Source organism: Botrytis fragariae (assembly GCF_013461495.1).
Source record: "Botrytis fragariae strain BVB16 chromosome Unknown tig00000045, whole genome shotgun sequence".
Classification (NCBI taxonomy): Eukaryota; Fungi; Ascomycota; class Leotiomycetes; order Helotiales; family Sclerotiniaceae; genus Botrytis; species Botrytis fragariae.
The window spans coordinates 1,703,474-1,714,839 of NW_023500991.1; the positions used below are offsets into that span (position 1 = coordinate 1,703,474).

The window sequence follows — 11,366 nt, forward strand, 5'->3', positions numbered from 1 at the left end:
CCTACCTACCTACCCACTCTCTTACTTACCTTGAGTTTAATACTGTTTGTTTTAAGCTTCTGATCTGATCGATATTTCCCATCCGGAAGTGTCTTGGTATACCTACATACAGTGTACCCACCTACCTCCTGCCTCCCACAACATCAGAATCTCCAATTCGCATACCAACCCAAGAAGAAATCTGAAACTTTCGATTTGAAGTACCAATTACACTTTTAATAACTCTTCTCTTTTTTTTCGAGCAATACAGAGAAGTACGAAGAGCACGGAAACTTAATTCCAAGGAGACAAACAGAATCGATCGACATACATTACATTTGACGTTACTGTTACCTACATACCTGCTATTCTGTGTCCCTTTTCGGTTGGGTGAATTACAATCTTGGCCCCTCGTTTTACCACCACCCCAAAACCTTGGAACTTCTTTCACCATGGTCCGCATCTCTTTACCAAATCGCCTCAAAACTTACAGCAAAACCGGTTCTCGAAGCACAAGCCCAATTCCGAATACCAACAATAACAATATGAAGAATAAAACTAGTGGAAGGGATTCGAGTCCCGATAGTAACGGTATCAAAGTCAATGGTTTGGTATTGAAAGTTGTTGTTCTCAAGGTATGGATGATTTGAATCCACTTTTGTCTCTCACTTCATGCAAGCTGGGAATGGTGTCTCTGGATGTTGATTCTAATGAAGCGTACTATTGGGATACTTATATTGACGATTATTTACAAATAGGCTAGAAATTTGGCAGCAAAGGACAAGAGCGGGACTTCTGATCCTGTAAGTACATGTCGCCTTATCGTGGCGATGAGCTCAGGAACACACAAGCTGATATGCGGATTCTAGTATCTAGTACTTACACTTGGAGACGAAAAAAGCACAACTCATACAATACAGAAAACATTGAATCCAGAATGGAACGTTACTTTACAATTGCCAGTTACCGGCACAAATTCTCTACTTCTCGATTGCGTTTGTTGGGATAAGGATAGATTCGGAAAGGATTACCTGGGCGAATTCGACCTTGCGTTAGAAGATATATTCTCCAACGATTCGCACGAACAAGAGCCGGCATGGTACCCTCTGCAGAGCAAAAGACCTGGCGGAAAGAAGGATAGCAATGTTTCCGGCGATGTCCAACTTCAATTCACTTTGTACGATGTTACCAATCCTTCTGCCAGTTCTGCTCAGATTCTAGAGAAATTCAGAACTCTGGTGGGAGCTGAGAGTCCTGGTTTAGTTACGCCGTTACGAGAACTAGATTCAATTACACCTGGTACGGAAATGACGGAAGATGATTATTTCGATGAGGGCACGGAGCCAAGTGACGAAACCGATGATCCATCTAAACCCGAGAATCCTGAGAAACGAAAAAAGAGATTGCGACTCAAGGGACTAAGGAAGAAGAAGCAATTGAATGCATATGAATTTTCTGGTGACAGCGAGGTTGTTGGAATTGTTTTCCTGGAAATTGGCAAGGTTACAGATCTTCCGCCGGAGCGAAATATGACGAGAACATCATTCGATATGGATCCTTTCGTGGTTGCATCTTTGGGAAAGAAAACGTACAGAACTAGAGTTGTTCGGCATAATTTAAATCCAATCTTCAACGAGAAGATGATTTTCCAGGTTCTGAGGCATGAGCAGACCTATTCTCTTGCGTTCACAGTTGTGGATAGAGATAAATTGTCTGGAAACGATTTTATCGCTTCGACTGTATTACCAGTCAAGGATATCACCGACACTGCTCCAGAAGCTGATCCAGAAACTGGTCTTTACGCTATGAGAGATCCCCCTAATCTCAGTACCTTGGTCGTACAGCAGCCTCAAGCAAAAGGCTCTCGATTTAAATTGCCAATGTCAAGATCTACATCCTCACAAAGCTTAAACAAACTGGGACGTCCAATTTTGAAGAAGGAGTTGTCAAGCTCAAACACGAATAACGGAGGAACCTCCAGTAAAACTACGCCGACTCTTGCTCCTACCAGTGTTCCAGCAACCACTCCAGCAGGTCTTTCTCCGAACGATTCTCTATTACCGCCCCCAGTCGTTGAGCCAGAAGAATCAAGCGAGCAATCTGGTGATCCCGATTTACATTCATTCGAAGTTCCGTTGAAACTCAAAAATGCAGAAAAGTGGGAAGAGAAACATAGTCCAGTTTTATTCATCAAAGCTAAATACGCCCCTTACCCGGCTTTACGACAGCAATTCTGGAGGGCAATGCTCAGACAATATGATAGTGATGAGAGCGGATGTATCAGTAAGGTAGAACTTACGACCATGCTTGATACACTTGGCTCGACTTTGAAAGAGTCCACTATTGATGGATTCTTTAGACGCTTCCATTCACAAAATGAAGATGGACAATCTTCAGAGTTGACTGTTGACCAAGCTGTTATTTGTTTAGAGGACCAATTGCAGAAAAAGACCAAGGAAACTAATATTGGGGATAAGATGAGAAATTTGTTGCCCGATACTTCAGCAATGAAACACGCTCTACCAAGTCAGCTTGGTGGAACCCGAGGAGATCAATCTACAGATGCAGCTATTACCGAGACATCGGCACCATTAGAGACTACATCAAATAGATTCCAGACGGAGGGATCTGATGATCCATACCCATCAACACAATCTGTCGACCAGTTAGGTACTCCTGGAGAAGAAGGTGAACTTTTGGACTCGGATGATCTCAATAATGAGACTGAAGAACACGTGGTTGAAATTCGAGAATGCCCAATCTGTCATCAACCTCGTCTTAACAAACGATCTGATGCTGATATCATCACTCATATTGCTACCTGTGCTAGTCAAGATTGGCGTCAGGTCGATAATTTAGTTATGGCTGGTTTCGTCACATCTAGTCAAGCACAACGCAAATGGTACTCCAAGGTCATCACTAAGATTTCCTACGGTGGTTACAAACTTGGTGCAAACTCTGCCAATATTCTTGTGCAAGATCGTATCACTGGACAAATTAATGAAGAGAGAATGAGTGTTTATGTTCGTTTGGGTATTAGGCTGCTATATAAAGGATTAAAATCTAAGGAGATGGAAAAGAAGAGAAGTATGTTTGGAATTTATTATATATTTAGTGAGAAACCTAGTAGAACAATTGCTAACATGATCCTAGTTCGCAAGCTTCTTAAAGGCTTGAGTTTCAAACAGGGTGTCAAATATGACGATCCTGCTTCGGCAGCAGAAATTCAGAAGTTCATCAATTTCCATCAATTGGATATGAGTGAAGTTCTACTCCCATTGGAACAATTCAAGAGCTTTAATGAGTTCTTCTATCGTCAACTCAAACCAGATGCACGACCATGTTCAGCACCAGACAATCCTCGCATCATCGTTTCACCTGCCGATTGTAGATCAGTTGTCTTCAACAGAATGGATGAAGCTACCAAGATTTGGGTTAAAGGTCGTGAATTTTCGATTGAAAGACTCCTTGGTAATGCATATCCAGAAGACGCAAAACGATACACAAATGGTTCATTGGGTGTCTTCCGTCTCGCTCCACAAGATTATCATCGTTTCCATATCCCAGTTGATGGTGTTATGGGAACTCCAAAAACCATTGAAGGAGAATATTATACCGTCAATCCTATGGCTATTCGATCCGCACTTGATGTGTATGGAGAAAATGTTCGTGTGGTTATCCCAATTGATTCTCTGGAACATGGAAGAGTTATGGTTATCTGTGTAGGAGCAATGATGGTAGGAAGTACAGTTATTACTCGAAAGGGAGGTGAAAATGTTAGACGTGCTGAAGAACTCGGATACTTCAAATTTGGTGGTAGTACTATTCTTCTTCTGTTTGAAGATGGTGCTATGAGATATGATGATGACTTGGTAGGAAATTCGAGTCAGGCTTTGGAAACTTTGGTAAGTTTTTTGATTTATTTCGTACTGAAAGAAATTGTACTAATGGTAAATGAATAGATTCGTGTGGGTATGTCTATTGGTCACCATCCAAGTGAAGGTCAACATACACCTGATATGCGAAAGAATGAAGAAGATATCACCGAATCCGAAAAAGCAGAGGCAAAGAGGAGAATTGAGGGTAGCATCTCAAATCAAGGGGGTAATCTAACGGGAAAGGCACCAACGGCTAGTATGGCAGGATAGATTTTGGTTTGGTGAAAAGAATACAGTGAGGTAGACGGGAGTGAAGGGAGAAAGAAAATATTGATTAAATTCGACATTGAAGTGCTCAGTCGAGTTGGGAATTAGGAGAACGGCGGGCGTTTCTTGATATTGATGGGTTTGGGGGTCGGGGGTGCAGACGTGAAATATCATATGGATGGGGGGGGGGGGGGAGGAAGGATTGATAGGGCATATCAAAATATACAATGGATCGATGTCTTACAGGATATACATGGAAGATGAAAGGAATGGAATGGAATGAGAATCAATATATGATAGCGATGTAGCTAATTGTGAGCGAAGATTTTTATCGATACATAATTCAGTCACAGGTTTTTAAGTTGAGGTGGTGTGAATGTGTGTGTATACTTATACTAGGAAATGTATTAATGTCGAAACAGAAATCAAGAACAACAAGGATAGATATTGACATAGTCGAACTATTTATCTACCTATCTATCTGTGGTCATTCGATTAACAACTCTGACCCTCCAAAAACTTGCCAACTTCCTTGGCAAGAATCTCGTGCGTGTGGTAGGTTATGTGGCCGGTGTTGTACCAGAAGTAGTCAGGGATGGGGAGGCAGCCGTAAGATGCGTAGTTTGCTGGGAGGGGGTTAGTTGGTTTGGAGCGGGGTCATATTTATGCGTCGTTTGTATGAAGCGAAATTTGGACGATGAAAAATGGGATTGCGGATAGAAATCGAAACTCAAGAAAAAAGAAACTCACTAGCAATATCAGGCGCATCATATCTCGGACAATAATTCGTGATATTTTTGATCCCGTACGGCGCGGGATCATCTAGCACGGAAGATAGAAAGGAAAAGGTGTCGAAGACCATGGCTTTGGTGCCGCGGTGCGTGGCGGCAAAGTGGAGCGCGCTGCTGTTGAGGATTTGGTTGTAGGAGGTGAGCATGGTGGTGTTGGGGAGGGGACCGGCGGCACGGATGAGGTTGGGGGGCTAGTGGGGGGATAAGGTTAGTAGGGGTGTGATGTGGAGTTGTGGGGTGTTGAGAACTTACGGTGCGCTGTAAGGGGGGGAGATTCATGAAGAGAAATTTGCGAAAACCAGCGTTGTAGATGGTCTCGATGGCTGCGAATTCAGTGGTGATGATGTTCGTGTAGACGGAGGGGAAATCGGTGGCATTATGCGAGGGGAAGGTGTAGGAATCGGTGTCGCCGATGTCGTTGATGCCGATCCAGATGGCGACGAGGGTCTTGGAGGGGTCCATGGGGATGATTGGCTGCGCGTAGGTGGACCATTCGAGGATTTGGTTTTCGAGTGAGACGGTGTAGTTGTGGTGGAGGGGGGTGCTAGATGTAGGGTTTTTGGATTAGTGGATTTTTGTACATATTGTTTGTGGCACGTGGAGATTGTTCTGGGAAGGACTTGAGAACAAGACTCACTAGGTTGTCGAGACGTCGGAGCCAGCAAAGGCGAAATCCCAAAGTTGTTTTTTGCTGCAGTGGGATGGGAGACCGGAAAAGCAGGATGTGAGGTATTCGACCCAGTTTGGACCGCCTGCTGATGTTCCAAGCTAATTACAGTGTTAGTGATATGTATAAATTGAGATATAGAAGACAAATACTTGATTTTGGATTATTTTATTACTCAAGATTTGGGCGGGAGTATATGAGAAATTTTGAAGATCGCCAACGAAGGAGTAGTTTTGTCGACCGTATGTTCCTTGTACATATGTGTATGAATCACCGAATGCGAGACTGGTATGGAGGGTTAGAATTTTGGCAGTTATTGGGTTGCGTTTCACAAGGACTGTCTCGACGGGTGGACATAGGAGTCATAAAATTCTTCGGTACTCCGTGTATTTAGTTCACTTACAAGTACTTGGTATCTTCCCAACTGAAAGAGGATTTGACATCTTTTGTAGGAAATGCCCATATGGTTCTTAATCCAGAAATAATACAGACAGTACTGAGTAACTTCATATTGAAAATGAGAAATCTTAATTTTGTAGTCAAAACGACCTTGAGACAATCGACGACTTGTCTAAGTATTTATATATACAAAAGGATAAACCCTCTACATCACACCTCCTCACCGTATATCGTTCCTCTAGCTATAGGTACGATCATCAATTCTCGCTGGAGATATTTTCCGAAAAGTATATATGGCGATATGCATACCTCGCTGAAAGCTCCGATTGGGCTCAGAATGAAGGGGTTGAAAATGCGGGGAAGGGGACGGAGAAACTTTTCCCGAATGGATGGAATATTACTAGTATAGAGTCCATGTATTCCCTTCTCCGCAAAGTTATACTCGGATAATTGTGTACGGTGCTTGAATGGTAGAGATATATAGTGTATCGATTTCCTTCCAGATGATTGCTTTTGTTTGAAGTCTGATCTGATCTCTTCTGACCTGGCTGGATCTCCTCTTTCACATCAGCTTGTCTAATCCTTCCAGCCACGGCATATTCACCTGTTACCTCTTGAACGGCTTTCAATATTCCTCAATTGCGAATTCCTCTCAATCGCAACTAGCCGATACTTACAAAGTAGGAAAGAGAGCGTGATAGACGAGCAATATGGCATCACTCTCTAATAGTCATCTATCACCTCAACAAGCCGCAAACGCTCTTCCGCCATGAGAAGTCTCATTATTAATGGCGGAAACCGGCACCACTCACTCATCACCACCAAGAGTACCAAGAACAAAATACAGTCTCTCATTCGTTCATACGAGCCAAGATTCCACAAAATATGTCTTCGACCGACTTCGCCACTGAACAAAGGCTTAGCACGTGCGCCAAGTAGTCACGTGATATACACATATCCAATGATATCTTGTCATTTCTTCCCATGACAATTTTCCACTCCGTTTCCGAGCGGAATTTACGATGCGGGGAGGACCAAGCCAAACCCAGCTAAGACTGCCCAAACCAAGAAGCCTTGGCTCTTGGACCTTTATGATGCTATCCATACAAAGAGATTGTGTGAGTAGAACTAAGAAAGTGCCATGAGTTAATGAGCTCATCGCGTCGTTCTTTCTTACGATGATAGGTACAAGTTTCCCAAAATTTGGCTTCAAGGCTCTTGGCTATTTCGCCAATGTAGCTTCCTGATGACTTGGAGGAAGGTCCATCATAGGCTGATACGGTGGGAAAGAGCAAGATAAATGATCTTTGGGATTTCTGGAAGGAATATATAAGGATGTGTTACCCCGCATTAGGTCTGGATGTATTCACTTAAGAATTATCTCTTGATTATCACGATTTGATTCCCTACTATTCCCTTGATTAGGAATAGATGATTATATCCTTTTGTTTAATATAATACTTAATCACATCTCATATACATACAACACACACATACATACATACACATCTTAAGATACCCACACATCCCAAACATTGCCTGATACAATTATCAACAATGGCATCTCAAGAGAAAACATCCTATACCACCCGTCCGCACGCCTTCCTTCTCACTCCACAAGATGCCGCCAGTCAACTATCTACCAACCTCGAGACGGGTCTTACTGCCAGTAAAGTCCAATCGATACAAGCTTCACACCCACCCAATGAGCTTGATACCGGCGGTTCCATCTCTTGGTATAGAATCCTCATAAAACAAATTTCAAACGCCATGATTCTCGTTCTTGTATTCGCTATGGCGCTTAGTTTTGGCGTAGGCGATTACATTGAAGGGGGTGTTTTGGTTGCAGTCATTGTACTAAATGTTATGATTGGTTTCTTCCAAGAATTCAGTGCAGAGAAGAAAATGGATTCTCTAAGAGCTCTTTCTTCGCCATCGGCTTCAGTGCTGAGAGATGGGTCTGTCATTGTAGTTCCCAGTGCAGAAGTTGTCCCTGGTGATATCGTACTTCTGAAAACAGGAGACACGGTACCGGCCGATTTGCGCATTTTCGAAGCTATGAATCTGACCTGTGAAGAGAAGAGTTTGACGGGAGAATCTGAGCCAGTTGAGAAGATTACTTCGAATGAGATTTGTGTGCCTGGAACTGAAGAGAGAGCGGCAACAGAAGAGCAAGTTGGCATTGCTGATCGTAACAATATGGCATATTCCACCACGACAGTTATCAAAGGCCGCGGAAGAGGAATTGTTGTATTTACAGGCATGCAAACTGAGGTTGGAAAGATCGCGGCTTCGACGACGAAGAAACAACGAAAGGAAGGGAGATCGATGAATTACAAGAAATATGGAAAAGCGCAACCGGTCAAGGGAGCTGCTAGACGTACTTACGATTTTGTTGGAAAGTTCTTGGGACTTACTGAAGGTACTCCTTTGCAGAGAAAGCTGAGTAAGGTTGCGTATATCCTTTTTGGGTGCGCAATCCTACTGGCAATTGTCGTGTTTGGTGTAAATCGATTCATCGTCACAGATGAGGTGGCTATTTATGCTATCTCTACTGGTATTGCTATTATTCCAGAATCTTTGATCGCGTAAGTACACTCACCCTGCTGTTCACTTGAGATGCAACATTAAAGTTATACAACGACTGACACTATACAGAGTTTTGACAATCACAATGGTTGTTGGCATGACCGTTATGCGTAAAGCTAATGTTGTCGTCCGAGATCTATCAGCCCTCGAAGCACTTGGAGGAGTTACAAACATTTGCTCCGACAAAACCGGTACACTTACCCAAGGGGCCATGATTGTTAAGAAAGTATGGATTCCTAAAATCGGAATCTATACCGTGAATCATTCTATGGATCCCAATAATCCTACCGAGGGTACTGTTACCAAAGCACCACTCAAGTCCGAAGGTATACAGACACCAGATTCTCCCAGCGAGACTGCGAAAATAGATTTCGATACTCAGCGCAGTGCTGCTGCTCTAAAATTTGATATTCCAGCCGAGAAAGCGGTTAGAGATGAAAGAAAGAACCCATCGTCAGAACAAGAGGAAGAACCAGCCGAGATTGTACCGGAACTTGAGAGTTTTCTTCAATCTGCTGCACTTTGTAACCTTGCCACGGTTAAACATGAAGTAGTAGAAGGCGAGACGATGAAAAAGTGGCAGACGACCGGCGAGCCAACAGAAATTGCTCTGCAAGTATTCACTCATCGATTCGAATCTGGAAAAAGAGTATTCGAAAGCAAAGGATGGAAACAAACTGCCGAGTTTCCATTCGATAGTAGCATTAAGCGAATGTCTGTTATCTATCAACGACCAGATGGAGAGCATACAGTCTTCACCAAAGGAGCTGTCGAGAGAGTTTTGGATCTCTGTTCTTCTGTCGGAAGTGGAAATACTAATGAGACAATGACGGACGAGCGAAAGGAATCGATAATTCAACAAATGAACAGGTTTGCCGAACAAGGCCAGCGAGTCCTTGCAGTAGCCGCCAAACCTTGGACCACTGCTGCATCACAAGACAAGAATCCAAATGATGAGACTTTACGAGGTGAAGTGGAACAAGATCTTACACTTCTTGGCCTGGTTGGAATCTACGATCCACCTCGCGATGAGACAAAAGATGCTATCAGGGAGTGTACTCAAGCCGGTATCAAAGTTCACATGCTCACTGGAGATCATCCCTCTACCGCGAAAGCTATCGCACAGGAAATCGGTATCATCCCAAGAAATCTTGGACAATTGTCTGCTGGAGTTTCCGCATCTGTCGTTATGAAGGCTACGGATTTTGATCACCTCACTAATGCAGAAATCGACGCACTTCCAACTCTCCCTCTAGTACTCGCTCGTTGTGCACCGGATACTAAAACGCGTATGATCCATGCATTGAGAAGGAGAGGATTGTACATGGCGATGACAGGTGATGGGGTAAACGATGCGCCTAGTCTTTCCGAAGCAGACGTCGGTATCGCCATGGGTATCGCCGGCTCCGACGTTGCCAAATCCGCAGCTAAGATGGTGCTTCTCGATGATAAATTCAACAGTATCGTATCAGCTATTCGTGAAGGCCGTCGCATGTTTGATAATATCCAGAGATTCGTACTCCATCTCCTTTCGTCCAATGTGGGAGAAGTGATATTGTTAATTGCTGGTCTCGGTTTCCAAGATGTTAACAGACAGTCTGTATTCCCATTGAGTCCATTGCAGATTCTTTGGATCAATATGCTTACATCCAGTTTCCCCGCTTTTGGATTGGGAAAAGAAAAAGCAAGTTCGACCGTGATGAGACGCCCCCCTCACGATAATAAGCGAGGTGTGTTCACCACACAAATTCTCGTCGATATGGTTGTCTATGGTATCCTCATGGGAGCCTGCACACTTCTTACATTCGTGATCATCATCTACGGAGTCAACGACGGAAATCTAGGCAGTGATTGCAACCGCAGCTATGGACCAACCTGTGGACCGGTCTTCCGGGCTCGCGCGGCCGTCTTCGCAGAGCTCACGTGGTTAATCCTCATCTCGGCTTGGGAATTCAAATCCATCCGTCGCAGCATGTTTCGTCTGGACGCCACCTCCGAAAGCTCATTCCCATTCTTCAAAGACGTGTATGAGAACCGTTTCTTGTTCTGGGCTGTGGTCATCGGTGCTTTGTCTGTCTTCCCCGCAGTCTACATTCCGGGTTTGAATACTTCGGTCTTCAAACATGTGGGTATTACATGGGAATGGTCGTTAGCTTTCGGTGCCGTTTTCGTATTCGTCCTAGGTATCGAAGCGTGGAAGGCGACGAAGAGATACTTTGGATTGTTCGAGCAGCTTGATGAGGAAGAGGCTGAACGTGATCGCAAATTGGGATTGCGACAGGGCTTCTTTACATTTGCGAAGTCGACGACTTCGATCGGTAGATCTTCGATGGATCAATATTCTGTCAAGGAGAAGATTGCGGGAATGGGTAGTCTGAGTTCGGCGCCGACGACGAGGTCGATGGTTCAAAAGGAATCTAGGGTGGGAACGGGTTTGAGTGGTGATTCAGCGGTTTAGGTTTTACGCTTAACGATTTGTTTTGATAGTGGAACATAGCATAGAATAACAGCGTTTAATGATAGGTTAATAAGTTTGATTACAAAAGAAGTGTGCTCCAGATTCGTGAAAATGAGAAGGATTAGAAAGATGAAAAGTACTTTGACAATCTTCTAAGATTATAGTTCACACAACCAATCGACCATAACATCAACCTTGGCCCCCCTCCCCCCTTCGGTTTTTAACAAATCGCTCCAAATTCCTCCCCTTATTTCATTGCCCTTGATTTTCCCCATCCATACCTCCTCTATTCTTTTATCATTTCATTCTTCCGTCCTCTCACAACCCAAAGAACCCCC

At 43.7% G+C, this 11,366-nt stretch overlaps 3 protein-coding genes across 3 annotated transcripts; 2 read left to right on the forward strand and 1 right to left on the reverse strand.

Moving 5' to 3' along the window:
* Nucleotides 1–431: 431 nt before the first annotated feature.
* Nucleotides 432–4,127, forward strand: Bfra_003707 (putative phosphatidylserine decarboxylase protein; the record flags this gene model as incomplete). The annotated part of the gene is made up of 5 exons (XM_037334113.1): nucleotides 432–614; nucleotides 738–782; nucleotides 849–3,066; nucleotides 3,133–3,884; nucleotides 3,942–4,127. 5 exons carry the CDS (start codon nucleotides 432–434, stop codon nucleotides 4,125–4,127), a joined length of 3,384 nt encoding a protein of 1,127 aa, XP_037194200.1.
* A 492-nt stretch (nucleotides 4,128–4,619) lies between these two features.
* Bfra_003708 (putative lysophospholipase a protein) lies at nucleotides 4,620–6,092 on the reverse strand (the record flags this gene model as incomplete). The annotated part of the gene is made up of 6 exons (XM_037334114.1): nucleotides 4,620–4,750; nucleotides 4,875–5,106; nucleotides 5,168–5,459; nucleotides 5,553–5,683; nucleotides 5,735–5,867; nucleotides 5,986–6,092. 6 exons carry the CDS (start codon nucleotides 6,090–6,092, stop codon nucleotides 4,620–4,622), a joined length of 1,026 nt encoding a protein of 341 aa, XP_037194201.1.
* A 1,446-nt stretch (nucleotides 6,093–7,538) lies between these two features.
* On the forward strand, nucleotides 7,539–11,028 carry Bfra_003709 (putative potassium sodium efflux p-type atpase protein; the record flags this gene model as incomplete). The annotated part of the gene is made up of 2 exons (XM_037334115.1): nucleotides 7,539–8,569; nucleotides 8,640–11,028. 2 exons carry the CDS (start codon nucleotides 7,539–7,541, stop codon nucleotides 11,026–11,028), a joined length of 3,420 nt encoding a protein of 1,139 aa, XP_037194202.1.
* Nucleotides 11,029–11,366: the final 338 nt, after the last annotated feature.